Below are 22,149 nucleotides of genomic sequence, written 5' to 3' on the forward strand. Positions count from 1 at the left end.
GTACGGAATCCTAAAAAGCTGCGTTTAGTTTGATACAGTGTAGCCGTGCCTCACTACCATACATTCCGGTGGTATGCCTTGCGCCTAATGGATCACGATATCTGACATCTGGCAAAACACAAGTAAATGAACAAACAATACACGAAACAATGTGTAATAGGATACCATTGAATGACAAGAAATACTAACAAAGTAATGAGCTTTCTTTATGATTCCGTAGTCAATAAGGAACCCTTTATATGTAGTATTGGAACATACGTCCGTCTGTCCGTCCGCGGCTTAGCTCAGAGACGTAATGCATAGGTACTTGCACAGAAACTTGGCATGCGTATAATATGTATTTTATATCCGTGGTCGGCTTCATTAATATGGCTTTGGCTTATGTTATGACATTGATAATATGTATGTCTAAAAGTAAAATTTTCACGGCATAGCAGTGATTTCAAAGTTTAAATCTCTTTGTAATTCGACTATCCACACTTTGGGTTTACCTGTATATGTTATTTACTTTAACATAATTTATACTTTACGTATTAATTTTACGTATTCTTTGTGATAATTATAACTAGAATTCAAGTGTAGAGGACACTAGTACAGCACTGATTGAAAAGAAATATAATATATATTATGAACCATTAAACTGCAATAGTAACGCTATGCTATACTCAGTGCTATAAAGAAGCTATTTTTTAATTTCGTTACTGAAGGCAACAAGTCAAGCCGTCAAGAACTTATTGAATCTTTTTTTCGCGCTTATATTTTTTATGGAATACAATTATTGTTGTCCTTAAGTTGATAGCTATTATAACAAATAGGTAGTAAATATAGATAATATTAATCAATTCTGTTCAATTATTTCTGAGCTTCGGGATACAATTTTAAAATAAAACATGAGCAAGCAAAGCAAAATGTTATGTCTAGTCAACTGACCAGTAAAACTCGCTGCAAGGGGCTGCAACACGTGCACTTTTATTCGTTATTGTTTCAAAACTTTCTGCTTTTTTTATGCGTTTCACTACTAATTTAGGTAGTGGTTTTGCTTACACGAGAATAACATTACGAGTATTTGTACGAAAATCATATGGTAGGTACATAACTTTTATCTTCTGGGATTCCCTTTTACAAAAAAAAATACATAATTGTACCATTTAAAACATATAACCGAGAATCAACTCTGTGAATAGCTTGTATTATACTACCTGTGCGTGCAAAGCCGGCCAAATCCGAGGCAGGTCACTAGTATATATGTAGTTACAATGTTATGTTACTTGCTTCGGAAGTAAATCACCCATCACTACACATATTAAAAAGCGAATATTTGTTTGTTGGTTTGTCCTTCAATCATGTCGCAATAGAGCAACGAATCGACGTGATTTTTACATGGGTATAGTTGAAGATAGGAATGAAATAGGCTACTGTTACGGTTTCGCTGTCCAGCAACAGACCATGTGATTTCTATAAAGGTCACTAGCAACAGATGTAAAACTTGAAATATCGCGTTATGTACGAGTACGAGTGGCTTCGTGATCAACGTATTTTTTTACGTGAGTATACTTGAACCTAGAGAATGACATAGGCTATTTAAAAAAAATCAAAGTTTTTGAAATGAAGGACAAGGTCCACGTGGCCGAAGTTGCGGGCATCAACTAGTATATTAGACAACACATACTTGTAATAGGATTCATTATTGTTTGTTTTCAAGTAGGTAGGTATAATATGAAATAACTTTGCCTTCATAATTCGTTCATAATTTCTGAATTCGAACCGGCGACCACTTATTTATGGCTTTGATCACAGGTCAAGAATCTCTAAAGATGAGTATATAAACAAATGCACTATTATTAATTGTGAAAGTAGGTAGGTAATTACATGGTGTTACAAACTTAAAATGTGTGCGTCGATCCATACTTGCTGTTCTCTACAATCCGCCCCAATACCTTTGTCCTATAATATATGACATATTAAAATATAATTTGCTATTTTCTGATTTTTTCCTTTGTATACACCTAATTACCTATCACTATACCAAATTTCAAGTCTCTAACTCACCTGGAAGTAGGTTAGGTTTTTGATGAGTGAGTGAGTGAGTGTTAAAAATGGCACTTTTCAGACCTTAATAACTCAAGAACTAAAAAAGATTTTTTCATGAAATTTGGGATTCTAAGCGATCAAATACACTTTAATAGATATGCAAAATTGTAAATGTGTAGGTTTAATAGTTTCTGAGTTATGGGGGGGTCAAAAGTAGCTCGAAATGGTTCGTGTAATATACACTTGTCAGCGTGTCGCCGTTCTTATTAGAACTTGGCGGACACGCTGTCGCGTGTCTTGATAAGACCGCTATTAATGTGTGCGTGAACCGTTCACACCGAGTTGCGTCAATCATTTTAACTACTCTTTATTCCCCAGCGCATATTACAGTCATTCCCTTCCCTCGGAGCATATGCATGTGTGAGTGTGCTATATTTATTTCCTTACTGTCGGGCGTTGGACATGCGGCGGCCATGTGTGAGTTGCCAATGAAGTCAATCTAATAGTCACTTGCTCTCAAAGTTTTAGTTACTGAAACATTGAATTATGCAGGTAGTTTAATTATTTTCACGTAATTGCACTTTGTGAAAATCTGTAACCTGTCAAATCAGTTTCGCAAATTAAGCCCTGCGGATTGCGGTAGAATAACAGCTACAATGTCACGATCGCAATCACCTCTGATTGGTTGACGCTCGCTCACTATTGGCTACTACATTGTTGCAACAAGAAGAGCATAAATTCAGCCAATCACAACAGTTGCGATTGTAATGATGATTGATGCAGGTTTTTGTCGGAATCGACATACCTACTGACCAAAATGCCTAGACATTTTAAAACGAAAAACAAAGATTACTATCAATCTAACATTTTATATCTCTGATGAAGAAGGTCCAATTTACTTTTAAAGATTTAACTGGCAAAACGTAACCCTGAAAACTTGTCTTGCTAATGAGGTTGTAATTTAATTGTTGTTGTTGTGCTAATTTGCTGGAACGTACCTACAGTATCCCACCTAATCTCATTTTTATGCTAACGGTTAGCTGCAGTATTAGTCTCGTCTAGTATTCGGTGGTGGTTTTATTAGTTTACACTGCTTAATGGAAACTTTGAGAAGCACTAGCAGTGGCTAATATTAAAATTAATATCCCCACTGCCCCAGTAGCGCCCAGGGCTTTCGGTAGTGCTGTTCTCTCAAGTTTGGTGCAATGAAGGCTATATTATGTTATTTTACAAATAAGGTCAAATCGGGCATTTTACAAGACATAATAAATAATTGTGTGTGCGTAAGATAGTGATAAGGAACAGTGACAGTGCTCATAGTGTTAGTGGAGTTAATAAGTTTAATTACCCACTAAAAGTACATTTCTATTCGTTAAAGCGGTAGTCAGCTAATGATTTAGTGCTTTGGGACTTTTATTAGTGACTAGAAGATAGATTAAAATTTAACATGGGTGTTACCGAATATGATTGGGATTCCCGCATTGGGTACTATTCAGTAAGTAGTTAGTTGTAGCATTTCAAAAGCTTTATAATTAAATCTGTATTTTCAACAAGCCACGCCACTATTTTCTTGCGGACACCGCCAATTCTATTTTGCACTTTGAACGCTTTGAACGAATCATGAAAGGTTAAAGATACAGAAATAACTCTGCAATAACACTTTATCACAATTTGGAATAGTTTTTATAATTTATGTTTTATGAATGCAAAGAGATTTAATTAGATAGGTAGCTGTACGTTATTTACTAACCAAATCATTGTTAATTATTTTGTTTATTCATTCTTAACTAACAACTTATTGATATGATTCGTAAACATCATTAGAAAATGAAGAAACTATCTACTTAAGTATAATTGATTTTGTACCTACTTTCATTTTGATAAAATAGGAACATATTGTACCTACCTACGTAGTCATAGAGGATTTTGAAGGAAAAACACAATCATATCACTGTTATGAGTGATTGTTTGAATTGTGACCTCATTCATGGCAGGAAAAGGAATTAAATTGATGATAAGGCCTCCACCGCAGTCCGCCCAGTCATACACTGGTACCGCTTATCATAAACACAGCAAACTTATTACATTTTTCTTAATAATAAAACATTATAGTATACAAAATATAAAAACTTACTCTAAAAAACGATAATCCAAATAACTGACTTAAATCATAGCGTTTCAAAATAAATAACAAGATCATTAAACTTGTACCTATACATCTACCCTCTCGATGTATTATTTTTTTGATTCAAAATTGTAAAATAATAGAATCACCTATACCTACCAAATCTCGGTTCACTGGGACCACTGCAGCCTAAAATACACTTGCACGTTCAAATGTTTATGCTTCAAGTAACTCGTTTACATTTCGAAATCTTCCGGGAAATTCATTGATTGCTTTTTGGTCTACATACTTGTGTAATAAATGTATAGTTAGCGTGGACGTAGCTTCCCATGTTACAAGGGTGTTTAGGGTATATTATTTTGTAAATAAAAAGCTGGTCAAGCGCGAGTCGGACTCGCACACGAAGGGTTCCGTACCATTGTACAAAAATACCATTTTTTTTATTATAGCACACGGTTTTCGTATTTTTGCCTTTACTTGTGCTATAAGTCCTACCTACCTGCCAAATTTCATGATTCTAGGTCTACGGGAAGTACCCTATAGGTTTCTTGACAGACACGATAGACACAACAAAGTGATCCTATAAGGGTTCCTTTTTCCTTTTGAGGTACGGAACCCTAAAAACAAAGAAGGCCACTGATTTATGTGTTGATGTATTTATAAATACAAAAGAATTAATAATTTAATTAATTGTTTATTTTTCGACCACACAGGGTGAAGAATCTGTCGGTTCCATCAATACAATGTCGATATGTAAATCGGAGCTGTTGTTCTCTCCGGTGAAAGAAGGCGCGCACGGAGTTCACTTCAGCGTGGATAGTCTTGACTGTGAGCTGCCTACTGAACAAGATCTCATTCTCACCTGTCAAGCGAATAAGGACAACTACACCATCGCCTTTGAGGGCAGTCTCACCATTTACTCCGAGGACAGTGAGTGCGCAGAACCCGCCGTCAATCAAAAACATGGTAATACAATAATCCATTTCTTATTTACAAGGAACCACAAGCTTAATTCGCTATAATTCGCCAAAACAGATAAATACATATGATACAACATGCAGCATGCGTTACCTAGTAGGTACCAAAGAAGCAAGAAAGGTAATAAATACACACCACCAACACGCAACACCATACAAATCTTCTAGAACACGCTCAAAATGCGTGTAGACTCCACGATGCACAATTGCCACGATTTTGCAAAGACTTTTGTGTGCATTGTGATTTGTGAAGTAGACAATAAAGACATCTCCTATGTTTGCTCCAGTGTTGGAGTGAAACGAAGGTAGGTACGTACTCAACGTACGTACGTTTCACTAGAAGATTTTTGTGGCTTTTCCTGCTTCTTTAGTGATGGGAGGGCGGATGGTGCAAATGGCATACTGCACGTTGTAACATACGGATTTGCCTGTTTTGGCGGATTATAGCGAATCTAGCTGATGCCCACGAGTTCATCCGTGTGGATTTAGGTTTTTAAAATTCCTCTGAAACTCATTGATTATCCGGGATAAAAATAGCCTATGTCACACTCCAGGTGTTTAACTACATATTATACATGCAAAAAATCACGCCGAGCCGTTGCTCCATTGCAGCGTGATTGAAAGACAAACTTACAAACAAACTCTTTCGCATTTATAATATGGGTAATGATTAAGCTTGTGTTTCCTTGTATATCATAAACTTACCAAAAGTAATGTCCGCTTCTATCCAATATTTCTTATTTTCCTGGTCTAGTTAATATGGCAATATCATGAGACAATATTTGCAATTGAAGTGATTCATAATACCCTATTACTCATGATAAGCTTCTACCTAATTTCGTTAATCGTTTTGCAGACAAACTGGTTAAGAAGGATTTTAATATAGCTTTAGATAGTGATGAACGAACGCGCAGGAATATAGAATTATTAGAGAGGTGTAAGAAATTAACAAATAAGCTAACAACGTCTATGGCAAGAAGTGATTTAGGATTAACTACCTGGAGTAAGCTTAAGAAGCAGAACAGTCAATCGCCTTTACAGAGGTAAGATTATTATCGCACTCTCAAAAAATTTATTCAATAGTAGTTAAAATTTTATTATTTAAATCATACAACATTTTCAAACTTTCTAGGCATCCATCTGGAAATAACAATGAAAACTCAAATGAAGCAGCTGATACAACAAATGAAATGAATAACTCAGTAATCAAAAGTCAAAGCTTACCAAACTTATACAGAAGGAAACTGCTGAGCAGTTCCATCAATTCTGCAGCCTTAAGCAACTCAACGGTAAACATCTGCTAAAGTGTTAATGAGAAATTATTAATGCAATCATGTAGCTGTGTGAGTTTAAGAATTTAACACCTTTTATTTTTTTAGGTCGACTCTTTTACAGCCAACCAAAGGCTAATTGGAACACCGACATATATGAAAGTTTACGATGTTTCACAAAATCGTTCTTCACTTGGGAGTCAACATTCGGAGCCCATGAGCACATCTTCAACAGATAACCAAACGTCTTCTGATAAAAGCCAAACAAAACAATCTTTCAATTTAGTAAAACTGTTTATGAAACAGAAAAGTATGAGTAATGATGGTATAGTAGGGATGGATCAAATAGATCGATCGGAATGCTGGCCGTCTAGTTCAGGTGGGGAAAGCGGAGAGTCAATGGGGGAGCAAAAGACAGGCATTTTTAAAAGTACTCATGCTGAGAGACCTCAAGTCGAATTACCAATCGAGGCTCTTGAGGAACCATCATTAGGGGTTTATGAAGAAATTCGACCAACAAACCCATTTAATAGAGTTTATGACGAAGTGTTAATAGAAGAAGAAGAAATTGAAGGATATAGGGCAAGTGATAACGAATCCAATTTATATGCTGTAGTAAATAAACCTCACCTTAAAAGAGCGAACTTGAATATAACTAATAGTCCTTCTAAAGGAAGAAACAGTAGAAGATCATGTTCCTCACAATCCTCGGCTACGAGTGTTAGTATTTCTAGTTGTTCTGAGTCTGATGGTACCCAAATAACAAGAATCAATAGGGTATTACAAAGAGAACCAAGTGATAATAAAGCTACTTCTACGCATCTTGAAGCCGAAACGCTAGACAAAAGTATGCAAACATCAATGCTTCAAGCTTCATCCATGTCACATGACCGAGAAATATATAAGATCGTAGAAGCTTCATTCCTTGAAAAACTAAAAGAGGGTGGTTGTGAGAAACCAGTTTTTGTTTTGTATCCTAATTACACTTTACCAGACATAAGCTTTTTGAATGGCAGACCAAATATCTACTTGAGTCCAGTGAAAGTAAACATATCCCCAAAATCAAATGATACTAGACGAAATAGAATGCAAGTAAAAGGTAAACGACCTTTTTCATGCAACGATGTAGAAATGCTTAAGAAAAAAGGTCTGGGCCACATCAAAGATTGGGATTCTCTGAATTTTTTGTTGCCTCTGGAATGCAAGCAGCTGCTCTCAGAAATGCCTGAATTGATGCAGCATATGAAGGAGAAAGAGCTATCGAATAAATGTGATAAATATTGTAATGTATCACCTGCGTCAAAACAGAGGAATAGGCCAATGAGTTGTGATTGTAATAATCTAGCCAACACTACAGCCGTTTCCTCAAGTTCAAGTACAGCCACTCAACCATCCTCAGGATATCGAGGATCATCGACAATGTTAACTGATGAATCAGCTCAGAATAGTCCAGCTCCTACAGGGAACTTTAATCCATTGTTTGTATACCGCTATGATAGTGCTACAAGTTCGGAAGCTAGTTGTGCCAATATCGAAGGCCAAAGAATAAATCCTTCGATACCAAAAAGGTCACTATCACTTGCCGATCAAAATAGAATAGCGAAACAAGGAGAACTTGCTCCTCCAAGACCACCTTTACCTAAGAGTATTTTACGTAAATCCATGGATAAAACACGCAAATCCACCGCACACACAAAACGATACAGCATGTTTGAACTAGACGATATTATACAAGACCCAATAGTGTGTGCCACAGCAGCTGTGGAACATAAAACTAAAAGAAGATCGCTTCAAGAGCCCTATTATCTTCAAAATCAAACAAATTTCGACTATAGAAAAAATAATGATTTGGCTGCCAAGAGACTATCTCAGCAATTCTTAGATGCGGCTGAAAAGGACGCAGACTATAACGAGTATTACCAAGATGAAGGAGTTGGAACTGAAAGTAGCCTTGAATCAGGAAAATCGAATGAAATTAAGTTTCACAGACCGCATACGCCTCCACTTCCTAAACCAAGAACGAAGAAAATTGAGTACATTGATTTTCCACCACCCGGCGCACTCATAAGCAGCGCCGATTTACAACAGCTAGAAGAATTTCTTAAGCAAAGTGGCATCAACTGCCAAAACATGGATGAATGGGATCAAAATCAAGTCCAAAAGGTAAGAAGTCAGGTTACCAAATTTCTTCAAATGAAGCGTTCCCAAGAAGAAAATCAAAGGTCGACGGATTCAAGTAGCAGTAGTTGCAACAGCAAGAAATCTGTCAGCTTTGCACAAAAGCCAGACGCTAAAGCTGATGTACAACAAAGTCAGACAAAGCCCGTAGATGAACTGAAGGTAGCAAGTCTTGCTACACCGCCTAACTCGCCGAATATCTCTGCTATGGTAGCACAAAGACACTATCAGGTAACGTAATTTACTACCCGTTCAATCTGCACCATAATGCCAGTTCGTGCCTGTAAGTATTTTTGTTCTTTTATTTCTTTTTATTACTTTTGTTATAGCAGAACTTCGGCATGTCTCACGGTACCATTTATTTTCATTCCTTTTATATTATTTACCATGATACATACCTACTATTTCTTTTGTTTATGCTTGATTCATTGGCTACTTTATGCTGGTGGAATGGCTTAATGCAAATACAGGTAATTCTCTAAAAATGTGTATGTTTTAGGGCAAAAACTTAGCTGAGATACCTATTTGTGAAGAAGGGGAAGTAAGTCCTGATGAATTTTTAAGTCCAACAACACATCACGAAGGAAGGCAAAAATACGACCTAATAGATGTCTCCCAAAAAAGAGGTAATTAAGTTAGCTCCCTTTCAAACCATAATCTATCTTTTAATGTATTTTGCAAACTAATTTATTAAACATTTTCATTTGCAGCTTTAGTATCTAACGTGACAGATGCTGTTGAAATGTTGATACAGCACTTTTCCCCGGCAACGGATCAGGCAGAACTTGCTTTCTTAGGCGATTCAAAACAATCTCCGGCTTGCGCTAAGATTGCCCTGAATGCTTTGTGCCCAGCATTATACGCCATATTCAGAGATGGTTTAAAAGAAAACATCGAAACTTCTTTTGGAGCTGTCAATAACTCAGTCTGGCAAATGGTAGAAGCGACAGCCAGACAAGGTAACTTAAAATAATTTAAATTACAATAAAATTAAAGAATATGGGTAAAAGACGAAAGGTATATCGTATTTTTTCTTTCAGGTCCCATCACTAAGTCCCTTAATGAACTGGTTTTAAGAATAAACAGCGAAGACGCAGTTACGGAAGGTCTGGTTAAATTTAACGCATTTATTTTAGGTCTATTAAAGTAAGTATAAATACCTTCAAATATATTTTTAAGAATGTGATCTGTTGAGGAAAGTTCAATAAACGATGTTCTTATTTGTTACAGCGCACAATCTGTAGACGCCTGGGTTTCGTACGTACGGACGCGGGAGTCAATACTTGAAAAGCACTACGACCCTGATTCTCTTATCTTAGCGGGTTGTGTAGGCGAATCACGATGTAGAGCGCTATTGGATACATTGCTGGCCAGCCTCGAGCCACTCAGATTGCTGCCGTTTTCCCTTGATCTCATGTTTGAAATGCGCGAACTACACCGAAGCTTCAAGAGGATCGAGAACGACATGAGAGCTGCTAGTCGGGTGAGTAAACTTTCAAAAAATCTCTCACCAAATCACTTAAACATTAAGTAAGTATGGAATGTATTTCGTGCATTGATGTCACATACATACTACATATTAACTGCGCCGCAAATCCGAGCAGACATCGCTTTATTTGCATTTTATTGTTTATTGCATGTGCTTTCGAGACACGATTCACCGCGAACGGAAACTTTCAGCGTATACTTTCGTGCACAGCTTTCATAAAATGCAAATAAAGGCTTAACCGAACGATCGATGTCGATAGGCGATCTGTCAAGGACATTTCCCCCATAATTCTAACAATAGTTCGCTGCATGATCTTTATACTTTGATGTATTTAACAGCCCACTACGATTAACACCCCGCCACTAACACTGAACCAGAGAAACCTGCTGAAGTTGGTCCGCTCCATGCAGTCCAGCGCCGTGTCGAGTGACGACTGTCAGACCAGTGTCATCATGCGACACAGAGAGCCCAGAAACAAGGAGCCATCCACGCCAGACTTGTTGAACGATTCGGCTAATGTTAAGACTACGATTGAAAAAAATAGGCCGAGGTCTTGCGTTAACCCATCCGCCATAGGCTACGACGTATGCCCCAGTAACAGTAGGATTGACTTAGAGAATAATAGAAGATGGTCGGGGGTACATCTTGGCTCCAAATTAATGCAAGCCTTTGACAGATTGGTATTCGACGACAGTGATGATTATACTGATAGTCTAGAAAACCATAAGCCTCCCGCTAGAGCGCCCGGCAATGACACGAAGGTAACTTGGAGGGAACCTATGTGTGGATTACATGCAATTGTGCTTTGTTTGGTAGCGTTTTGTTTCGTTGGTCACTTTTTTACAGGATTAACCGCTTTATGCTTTTGACATTGTGTTTACATATTAATTATTTTATGTATCGTATTTAGAACCCACCATTACTTTGCTTAGTTGAATAATATTTACCCGCTGTTCATAAACCGAAGCCAGAGCTTACATAAATCATAAACCTAAACCAACAGGAAATTCTATCGGCATCGCTCCTCCGTTCCTAGGTACTTCCTATCATACAACCTGCGGTTTATGTATAGAATACGCCGAGTCGTAAATAAAAGGAAACACGCATGAATATCGTAAAGTGACTAGAACTTTATTACTTGGTTTTGTTTGTTGACCTTTAAGAAAGTTTGTAGCATTTTAAAATCTTTTGATTTATGCATTTCGGAAATATTAACTTATCGTACTGTGAACCCGCCGACGACGGTTTAAATAGTACGTTGATAGGTCTGTCAGTAGGTTCACTTTTTAAATAATGCGCTCAAAGTAAGAATAAGAAGGTCTCTATCTGTCATTTGTTTTTGTTGCTTGAAAATTAAATTAGTAAGGAAATACTTCGTATACTATGTTTAGCAATTTTTTCTACATTGTACTACAAATATATATACAATATTTTCATCTAAGATGTCACAATGTGGCGGAAATTTTCCTGTTCTTAGTTTGAACGCATGATACCTAATGTTTAGAGGAGATCCTTGCACGTTAGATGCTCATCCATTTGTAGCAACATTTAGTAACTGATCTGGTTTGTTAGCTGGACACAAGCGGCGAGGAGCAGTGGCGGCCCGGCTCAGCCAACAGCAGCGCGAGCGGGAACACAGGCACTGGCAGCAACAACTCTGGCGGCAAGTTCAGGCGGTTGCAGCTCAAATGGGAAATGCTGAGCACCGCAGAAAGCCCCGGCACGCCATCTGGTAAGTTAAAAAAAAAATCAGATACAAGTTCGCCCTTGACTGCAATCTCACCTGGTGATAAGTGATGATGCAGTCTAAGATAGAAACGGGCTAACCTAGAAAGGATATGCCAGTTTTTATTAAACCCATACCCTTTGGTTTCTACACGGCATCGCGACGGAACACTAAACCGCTTGGCGATATGGCTTTGTCGGTGTGACATCTAATTCATAACTGAAGGTTGTATCCTCAATCAAATCCAAAAGAGACCAGCTTGCCTATTTCGCCTATAACCTACCTTGTATAGTTTCATAAAATTCCTTCCAGTGTGTAGTGACTTTTTTATCAACGTTAGGCATAGGTGGATGTGAATTTTCAAATTATTTATTCATACAGAGATAGGAAAGACAAGATTTAATAATAATAAAATTGGTCCATGATCATGGTGGTAAGAGAAGACGACCATCCATTAAACTTAGCCTGACGACTCAACTGAAATAATAAAACATGATGTAGGCTCACTGACGTAATTTGGTCGACCATGGCATGTGACTGTTAAGCGTTAGGTATTTTATAGCCCATAAGTTTTTTGAGTAATGTGCCTACCTAACTCCAAGCGCATGCCGCATACTGATAAAATCGGATATAAAACAATGAACGACGTTTCCGAATAAGGTAACTTCCGCAGTGATCAAATACCGTTACTACACACAAAATAGTTTATTAAGTATATAGTATAGCACCTCTTACAGTCAGTCGAAACAATTTTAAACTTCTTATTGGACATTCGATCGCCTCACGAATACCATTCTAAGTACTAGGTCCCGAGTCAATCTCAGGCTTTTGGAATCTGTTTTCTAGATATGTAGGTAAGTTGATTCAAAAAAAGTTTGACGAATCACCACGTTAATTAATTTTTGCTATATTTTTGATTTTGCTAAGTTCAAAAGTATAAATATACAATCTATACTTATTATGATACATAGATACATTTTCATTTCCTCCCTATTACGAACAGGTTCAATTTCAGTAAAAAAAATTGTTAGATACCTTAATTTCTAAGAGCAATTAAATACGGATTTCATTGTCATTCAAAACATTTTATGTTATGTATTATTATAACATATTTATATTTTGCGAAGCCGGGTCGGGTCAACTATAATGTAATATTATACAATTTTTGTATATTTTTGGCATATAAATAAGTTAACCCTGTTTGAATAACGATGCTCTTACATTACAGCGTGGAATATTTCTTCCGCTTTTGTAATAGCTGTTGTTGTAACATCAGTCAAGTCCCAGTTGAACTGGGTTCGGCGAGGGATTACAAGCCAGAAATAGCTTTAGACACAATAACTATGTCGAACACGACTGTTCGGATAATTAAAACTAACTTCGCCGACACAACGGACAGACACATATGAGTTAAAATCCCCTTGTATTTATAGAATAGGAAGCGATTGGGAATCGAGTTCTAATAATGTAGCTTGAAATTTTAATAACACCTAGATTGCACTACTAGTTTTTTAGAAAAGTTTTTTTGTAGAAAGTTTACTTAACATCCTCCATACTTAATATTATAAATGCGAAAGTGTGTCTGTCTGTTACGTTTTCACAGCCCAACCGCTGAACCGATTTTGATGAAATTTGGTACAGACATGGGCTACATTCCGGGGAAGGACATAGGCTACTTTTTATCCCGGAAAATCAAAGAGTTCCTGCGGGACTTAAAAAACCGAAATCCAGGCGGGCGAAGCCGCGGGCATCCTCTAGTTAATAATAATTATTGGATCCTTATTTCGTTATGTGAGTAATATCCCAAATTCTAAATTCCTAAAACACTGCACACTTCAAATACTGTATTTTAAAATCTAAAAAAATTGTAGTAAGTTAGGTATATTATCTCGACCTGTTACATACTATAACTAGCTATAGTTGGCAGGATAACGTGTAGTTGTGGCAGTGTTTTGAAAAACAGTAGTTATAGTGACAGAAAAAAAATTACACACGAAATACCTAAGTTTGTTTTTATCGTTCGTGTTAGTACGTAGTAATTCAATGATTTTTACTTAAGTATTCTTGTTTTAGGTTTACTAAAGTAGTAGATTGAATCTACTATGGAATCGAACATTATGCGCGTTCTGACACTTACTTTATCAATTTTTATTGTTGTTGTCCAGGAGAAACGTCGCCAGCTACAGCTCGAGGATCCAAGATTCCGCGGCCGGTGTCGTCGCCCGTGCGGCCGCAGGCGCCAGCGATACAGTCGCCCGCCAAAAACGCACATCGGTAAGACTAACCTACTGCTAAATTTACATTTTTACAGCTTTTATCATCTTATTTCGTGTAACAAAGATGTGCATTGACGTCAACTGGCTCATAAATTAGAGTCTTTGTTCATCATCATCATCACTACTGAACACAGGTCTCCAGAACGAGAAGGAATTAGGTCATAGTCCACCACGCTGACCAAGTGCGTATCAGAAGACATCAACACTTTTGAGAACATTATGAAGAACTATCACGCATGCCGGATTTGATGATGTTTTCCTTCGCCTTTAAAACAAATAATATTTAATTGCCCAAAACACCTTATCTCCGAAAAGTTAGAGATCTTAGATCCCCGGATCTCTGAATAGAAAGCTGAATATCACCGCTGTTTTGTGGTTGCATGATATTATGACGATCCATTTGAAATCTTTTTGCTAGGAAGTTCAGAAAGACGTCTGAAAATATTCTTCTAGATTTCTAAGATCTCTTTAAACTGAGCAGCATTACTGAGACGCAGTCTTGCAGATGCAGATAGAACTAGAAGTCTAGCGTATACTTGCTTTCCCTAGAGCCACAGCATTTACTTTAGTTCAGTAGACTCTTAGGTATTATATTATCTTGGCAAATGTCCATAGGCTATCGTTTATAACAATCCTATAAATATTTGTCACCCAAACCCTATAAATATACTCCACCGCCACACGACCTTCTGAAAACAAGACGAAAGTGTGAATTTTAAAACAATTTTGTGTTGAATGTTTTTGTATACAGAAGTGGTGAATCATTAAAAAAAACCCCCGCTGTTTGTGTTTTGTAAAACCGAATGAATAATGAAATATGAATAGGTATAGTACGTGACCCCATTTACCCTCATATCATAGTTAAGGAAGTTTCGTAATAAGGCCTGTGCCCTATTTATTTACTAAAAGACTGGGAACCATTTGTCAGTTTGTAATCCTCTGCAGGATCGATACTCCGAAACTACGATTTGAAAATAGAATATTCTGTATCGATTTTAACGGGTTAACTAAATCGTATCCCAGCTCACATTTACGGGAATTTATAAGTTCAAATATTTGGTATAAACTCAGTTTCGATAGCCTGTTTAATGTATGAATCTTCACTTTGATCTTCAAATGCTTTAGGACTTCGGTTGAATTTTTAGGTTAGGTAGGTAGGTATATTTATTTAGCCGCTTTTGAAACTTTATCTTAACGATAGGGCATATAAATATTTACAATACTCCAACAACAGATAAAGTATCGAATATAGGAATTCGAATTATTTATCAAAGATCAAATACAAACTTCAACGAATTATTTACGATTTTGTTAGCCGGTAAGATCTGAATAGTTCTAGAACTAAGTACAATATTGTGAGAAATATAAGAAATCATCAAGTTAACTAACGCGATCTGTTATTTAGTATGGCCGGTATAATGCCATTACATTTTCATTCAAAGGTCATAAAAAACGTATACTGGCACTAATAGTAACTGATAGTGTACTTAGTCTGATGGGATTGCTGTTTCATAGATCTGTTAAAGCTTTGGCGTATCTCATAATCAATCTCTTTCTCGCAACTAAAATTCTCGCTTTTTTGGAAACGCAGGGGCATTCCAGTACCGGTGCGTAAAGGGTCGTCGCCCACTACGTCGACGCCACGGCCCAACACGGCGAGAACTGCTGCGGCGGCTAAGAAACCACCGCAACCCGCTAATAGGTAAACATAAAAATAATATCTATATTCTAATAATGATCTATCATTAAAGTTAAATATTGTGTAAATTATAGAAACTAGAAATTGCCTAAGCATTTCTATTTCATTTTGCCCAATTACATTTTTTTCACAAAGTATTTTTTTTCCGTTGAATCTTTACTTGTAGTTGGTATACGTGCTCCTATTTTATTAAATGGATAGATATTTAATTTTTTAAAGTTATTCTTGATTTTAAGGTTCTTTTTAATATATCCAGTTCAAGGTGAAGGTTTGCTGCGTAGTTCTTACATTGATAAGTTTTCTCCTAAGTACTTTGGCTTTGGGGTTTCTGTTATATTTCACACGCTTTTCTTGACACGATCACATTATGCACGCTTCAGAGTTATACCCGAGAAGTCGACGAGAAAACCTGCGGACAAAACTAGAGTCGCAAATGTTGGTGCTAAAAAAACAAACAGTTCTAAGAAGTCACCGTATGTATTATTTATATGGGGCTTGTTGTTTTATTTCTATTGAACTAACATGAACTCTCTAACAATAGTTTTTGACATGCATTCATATAAAGTTATAACAAATGGCATGGTTGCACGAGGGGTATTTCGATGTATGGTGAGCTATAAACAGAGTTTTACATAGGGAATTTTTGCACGTACCTAGCTATAGGTATTTTTTATTTACTAAGCCCTTTCTTTGTTCTTCTATTTGGCGATAAAGTAATAAATAACTTATATAACTACACGAGACTGCGAACTTTTGTAACAATAATTTTCAGCTTATACTGCTTTCTCTTATATGCCAATATTATTTACTAATTAACTTTATACAGTGGTATTTTTAAAAGATTCTTACTTAAAATAACACCCCACATAATTAGCGTAAGCTTAGTTAAGCTCCCTAATTAAAAGCAATTAGTGTAATGGTTATGATAATCTTAGTTGTTAAATGTCATATCTACACTACATTTAATATCACTGTATAGTGTCAACATACAGGCACAAAAGTTGGCATTTTACAAGCTCATCAAAGCCCGGCCTAAATTCTTGGACCTAGAAAGCAGCACAGAGGTTTTCTTAATAATGTAGACAAGGAGTAAGGCGGGGTTTTTCCTAATTCTCGCGGGGTAACCAGGGTTGCCTTATTTCCGTAACTATTACAAATAAATATTTTATAAATGTTTAATAAATATCTAATAAATTATATATTTTAATATTTTATATTTAATAAATATTTTCCCCCGACATGGGATAAATCCAAGCGAACGGAATCGCTGGGTTCGTCTAGTTCCTAAATAATAGTTGTTGTGTGTAGGGCGTCTCGCGTGGATGGTGCATGTGGGGGTGGCGCGCCGCGGCCCGCGTCGCTGCCGTACGGACGCGCCGCGCCGCCTCCCGCGCCGCGCCGCGCCGCCTCCTCCTCCGCGGCGCGCGCGCACGCGCACCACGCACAACAACAGAAGAACAAGTAAGTAACACCAGCACAACCCATGAGACCTCAGCGGACCCATATATTGACGGGACTTGTTAATCACGAACCTGCAAGACGTTACGAAACTCATTAAATCTTTTAAGACAAACGAACTTTCAGCACATACGAGTATGTACTCATGTGCTTTCAGGCTGCGCTCTCATACTAAACGTATTGTCGAGTTAACTAACGACTAACGTTTACTGATTTTGCATATTACATAAATATTCAACTTTTCGTTCACACCAAACTTTCAATTTTCAGGTACGTGAGAACGCTATGGCACCGGCTGCCTTCGGACTCGGGTCACCTCGCGTTCAACGAAGGTGAGAGACTGCGACTCATCCTGGAAGTGGACGACCAGTACCTGCTGTGTTGTCGCGGAGAGCAGAAGGGCTTGGTGCCGCGCGATGCTGTGCTTTTAGAGGATTTCTGATACTGGCAGGGGTAGCCCGCCTGGCAGCCGCACTGGCGTCCGCTGGTCGCGACACACGCGCGTCCCTGAGCCGGCGTCCGCCGCGGCTGTCGGCTTAAGAAGCAAACGAACTCTTCAACTAAAATAATATGTACTTTTCTGCGGTGATTAAAGTGAAACGGAAGTGGTGTGCAATAGATAGGTGAATTCCGCGTGAACAGTTACTGAGAATGGACGTTGTGCGATTGAGATGAACATTGTACATAATATTTATGCGATGCGGAAAGATTCATGGCTGTACGTATTAGTCTTCTGAGGTTCTTGAAAGATTTTCTAGTATTTAATTTTTATGTTACCCGAATCGAAAATATTTCATCCAATTCAAAGCTCCGGCCTTTGATCGGGGATTCCCGGGACTGCGATTTCGACTATATTTACCTACTTTTTTTTTAGCTAATTATGGCACTGATTTTTCTTTTTATCCTTGTGACATTTATAATTTTGATGTAAATCTCCTTGACTGAGTTAAGGATTTTTATAGAATGATTAAGTATATTGACTGATAACAGGACCCGTCGCGGCAATCCCTGCTCAACGGCTAAACTTGACATCACTAGAATTTTCGCACATTTCTAATTTTGTAGTAAAATCTAGTCTTACGTTTTAAGGCACGACATTGTGTCGGACTGTACATAGATCGTTGTAAGCGACACTAGTTGCCGGAGCGTTGGCTGCGGGTGCGGGTAGATCATGGCATTTAGGAATTTATTTTATGACGCTCGCAGTTAACGTTCCCGCGATGGGATGTGATATAGATAATTACATTTTACTCTAAGGACAAAATCTCGTACTTTAAGAACAAACTCCAGTTTACGCTAAATCGAATCGAAGCTTGCTCCCTCTGAGAAGGACGCTTGATTTAAAAAAACATTTAGATAAATTTATGGGAATTGATGTCTAAATATATCGGTAATTTTATCGTAATAAGTATTTAACGGTTTATAGTACGTGTCTATATTATGTACATAAAACTTGTATTCCTACCAATTGGGTTCAAGGGTTAAGAGTCAAACGTTTCCGTTATCCTCATTCGTTAAGCCTTAGACACCTTGGGTACCAAGTTATAATCAGACTGATATCACAGACATAACTTCTGTACAGTATTAATAGCATGCAGCCTCTCCATTTTACCATCCTATCGGGTTTGTGGTATTCTGTATCAAGATTTCTCTATTCTGTACTTTCTGTATACCCACGTATTGTTGGTACATAATCGTAGGAAGCGTTAACACGGTCGAGGTACTAATCGCATGGCCTTCATCCAGTCTCCTTTCCTACGTCTTTCTACGTCATGTACTTAGCGAATGTTCTCGGTGTTGGATACTAACTTCTCGGCAAACTGACCGCATGCGCCCCTCCGCAGTCTTTATCCTTTAACGCCAACACTACAGTGGAGCGTCTGTAATCTGTATCGATCTCAATAGGAAATCACTTTCTAACCCAATAGAACCTTCCTCTAGAACTTCGCTTTACGCTAAGTGTTACCCGTATTGTGATAATCAATCATATCACCGCTTTACGCCGGGAAACGGTAACGAATAGAAAATGATATTTTTGGTAAGTGTTTATTTGTATTGCTCAAGACGTCGAACGATTTATTAGGTGTTGTATTAATCGAAAGCATAATACTCTAATGTAATCGTATTATACTCGTGTTTTAATGGCAATATTCGTTTTATCGTTGTGTAAAGTGTGTAAATAAATAAACTTAAAAATTGGTCGTAGTGAAAAAAAAAATTAAAGATCAAAATTGTAACAAAATTAATGCACGATACAGTTCCTCTTCGAGTATCGAATCACAACGTTGAAGGTTGTACTTAGGTCAAATTTTACCTTTATCCGGCGTCTTTCTCGGGGAGCTTCGGAACTTGCCAACTGCGTTCACAATCAAAGTAGCTTAGGAATCACAATCCTCACGAGGACGTCAGTTGACAATTAGAAATGTATTATAATGAATAATAATTTATACAATAACTAGACATAAAAATGTTGAGTGTAGCCGATCATGCATATTGTATCCATTGTACGTTTGTAAAATAGATTCATCGTGTTAGTATTATTCGCGCTTTGTGACTGAATGATGTGATGTGGCCTTTTGTATGTATTTAAAGAATTATAAAATGTTGTGTGCGTGTGCTTCTGCATCGGTTGATAGTGCATCTTATACTTAACGTCGCCGCGGGGAACGCTTCGAAATTATCTAATTCGTAATAGTAATATGACATATTCGTACTCCAAGAAATCTCCAATATAGCCGTTTAGGTGAAATATGCCTTAAAATAATCAGATAGTGCGATTGAAGTGATTCGAATTGTTCTCGCTTTGTCGCTTGAAACTAATCGCTTGGTGCGCGCATGTTAACGTTAGAGGAGTTTGTTTAGTCGTAAGTTTTTAAACGGTTTGTATTGTGGAGGAAGTTGAAAGTTAATTTTTATAAACGATATTCCTGCGCGCTCGTTCGGCAAGCCGGGAGGGTGGTGAGCTGTCCTCTGGTACAAAACATTAACTTATTACGTTCTTTGCTTGTATATTTTTATTTATGATAATTTATGTTTACGATTTGGGAACAATAAGTTGAAATTTGAGTTATAGATTTTATTTTCATAAGAAAAAAATATATAAATAAATAAAAAAGAGACTCGTTATTACGAAACTCGACGAACGACTGAGAAATTAATTCCGAATATTTATAAGTTAATCTCGAAATATCATCCCGTTTTGATTAGACATTCATCATGAACATTATATGTATTGTTTAAAGATATTATTGTGTTAAGTGCCATAATTTAAAGAATTAACAATCGATAAAATATTAATATTATAATGCATAACCCATGTATACACCAATAAAACATTATTAAACAAAATGTTGTTTAATTAAAAAAACCTGCTTTAAATAAACTGAGTTCCAATGCATCACAGCATCTTTGCCGAGACGTCGCGTTCACTGTTTCTCGTTGCTAGCGTTCGTTGACCTAAAAAGTTCAGGATTTGGGATTCTGTGAAAATACTTGAGTGCTGCTAGCGATGATAGCCTAGTAGTTAAGTCGTCGGGCTCCTAGTCGGAGAATCCGATGCATCCCTAATCCTCTTAACTTTTCAGAGCTATGTGCATTTTAAGCAATTACCTACTTAAGTATCGCTGGCTTTAACGATGAGGGAAAACATCGTGCGTGCTTAAAATCATAGTATGGAAATCTGTCAATCTGCACATGGCCAGCGTGGTAGACTATAGCCAAAGCCCTTCTCATTCTGAGACCCGTCCTCAGTAGTGAGCCGGGAATGGGTTGATGAATAAAGTTTTTTTTTTTTTTTTTATCACTATAGGCAAGCGCTTGACCACAATCACACCTGATGGAAAGTGATGATGTGGTCTAAGATGTGACGCGTTTACCTAGAGGGTGCCTATTCACTCTTGTTTTAAAGATACCCGGATTGTAATTGGTAGGAAACACAGATCGGGGAAGAGTATTCCAAACCTTAGCCATGCGTATGAGGAATGAAGACGCAAAACGTTTCGTGCGTGTAGATGGAATGTCGACGACATAAGGATGGAAACTCGCCCGACGTCTTGCGGTTCGGTGGTAAAATGGTGAAGGGGGGACAAGATCGAAAAGTTCCTGTGCACACTCTCCGAAATATATCCTATAAAACACCGATAAGCCAGCGACCTTACGGCGGTGATCAAGACTATGAAGTTTCGCCAACAAAGGAGAGTCTTCGCCTACAAGTCTCCTAGCTCGACGATCAACGGCATCCAGAGCTGCTAGTTGATATTTAGCGGAGCCATCATAGAGGTGACTGCAGTACTCCATGCACGACTTGTGCTTGATACAAAGTTATCAGTTGGCGCGGCGTGAAGTACTGCTTGACCTTGTTGAGAATGCCTAGTTTTTTTGCGGCGGTCTTGGCTTTGGCTTCGATGGATCTTCCGAAGTTGATGTTAGCAGACACGTCGAGACCTAGGAGATCAATATGATCGGTGATATTAATAGATATATTCCGGAAAGTGGGAGTCAAGGTAAAAGGACTCCGTTTAGCTGTGAGTAGACACGCCTGCGTCTTGGTAGCGTTAAACTCTACCAAATTGGCATCACCCCAATCAGAAACGTATTTCAGGGTAGAGTTTAACCGCAGTACCATTGCCTCCCTGAGTTCATTGATCTCAGAACTACTAGCACGTGGACTGGATATGTATCTCTCCATTACTGTGCTGTCGTCTGCGTACCCAACGATTCCGGGTCGTAGCAGATCGTTTATATGCAGCAGAAAGAGAGTAGCGGAGAGAACAGACCCCTGAGGAACACCGGCATTAGTAACCATGAGTTCAGACGAGCAGCCATCTATGACTACCCGGAAGGATCTTTCGCTCAGGAAGTCAGATATCCAATCACACAAGCTCGAGGGAAGACCGTATGCCGGAAGTTTGTTAAGAAGG

At 37.8% G+C, this 22,149-nt stretch overlaps 1 protein-coding gene across 14 annotated transcripts in view; it reads left to right on the plus strand.

Annotated features, from left to right (window-relative positions):
- The window catches only part of LOC123868813, a 93,389-nt gene extending 73,952 nt beyond the window's left edge, over nucleotides 1-19,437 (plus strand). For 6 of the 14 annotated variants that reach the window (XM_045911444.1, XM_045911443.1, XM_045911445.1 and 3 more), the window contains 15 exons: nucleotides 4,870-5,122; nucleotides 5,990-6,176; nucleotides 6,266-6,422; nucleotides 6,513-8,813; nucleotides 9,082-9,208; nucleotides 9,293-9,541; nucleotides 9,623-9,728; nucleotides 9,813-10,065; nucleotides 10,410-10,832; nucleotides 11,644-11,803; nucleotides 13,963-14,071; nucleotides 15,665-15,775; nucleotides 16,153-16,245; nucleotides 17,081-17,233; nucleotides 17,501-19,437. In XM_045911444.1, coding sequence (XP_045767400.1) covers nucleotides 4,870-5,122; nucleotides 5,990-6,176; nucleotides 6,266-6,422; nucleotides 6,513-8,813; nucleotides 9,082-9,208; nucleotides 9,293-9,541; nucleotides 9,623-9,728; nucleotides 9,813-10,065; nucleotides 10,410-10,832; nucleotides 11,644-11,803; nucleotides 13,963-14,071; nucleotides 15,665-15,775; nucleotides 16,153-16,245; nucleotides 17,081-17,233; nucleotides 17,501-17,672 — 4,854 coding nt within the window. In that variant the 3' untranslated portion in view covers nucleotides 17,673-19,437. Of the gene's footprint in view, nucleotides 1-3,111; nucleotides 3,527-4,869; nucleotides 5,123-5,989; nucleotides 6,177-6,265; nucleotides 6,423-6,512; nucleotides 8,814-9,081; nucleotides 9,209-9,292; nucleotides 9,542-9,622; nucleotides 9,729-9,812; nucleotides 10,066-10,409; nucleotides 10,833-11,643; nucleotides 11,804-13,962; nucleotides 14,072-15,664; nucleotides 15,776-16,152; nucleotides 16,246-17,080; nucleotides 17,234-17,500 lie in introns of those variants that run through there. The other 8 variants (XM_045911449.1, XM_045911451.1, XM_045911453.1 and 5 more) reach the window with 7 other exon arrangements.
- Nucleotides 19,438-22,149: the final 2,712 nt, after the last annotated feature.

The sequence above is a fragment of the Maniola jurtina genome, chromosome 10, assembly GCF_905333055.1.
Source record: "Maniola jurtina chromosome 10, ilManJurt1.1, whole genome shotgun sequence".
Lineage (NCBI taxonomy): Eukaryota > Metazoa > Arthropoda > Insecta > Lepidoptera > Nymphalidae > Maniola > Maniola jurtina.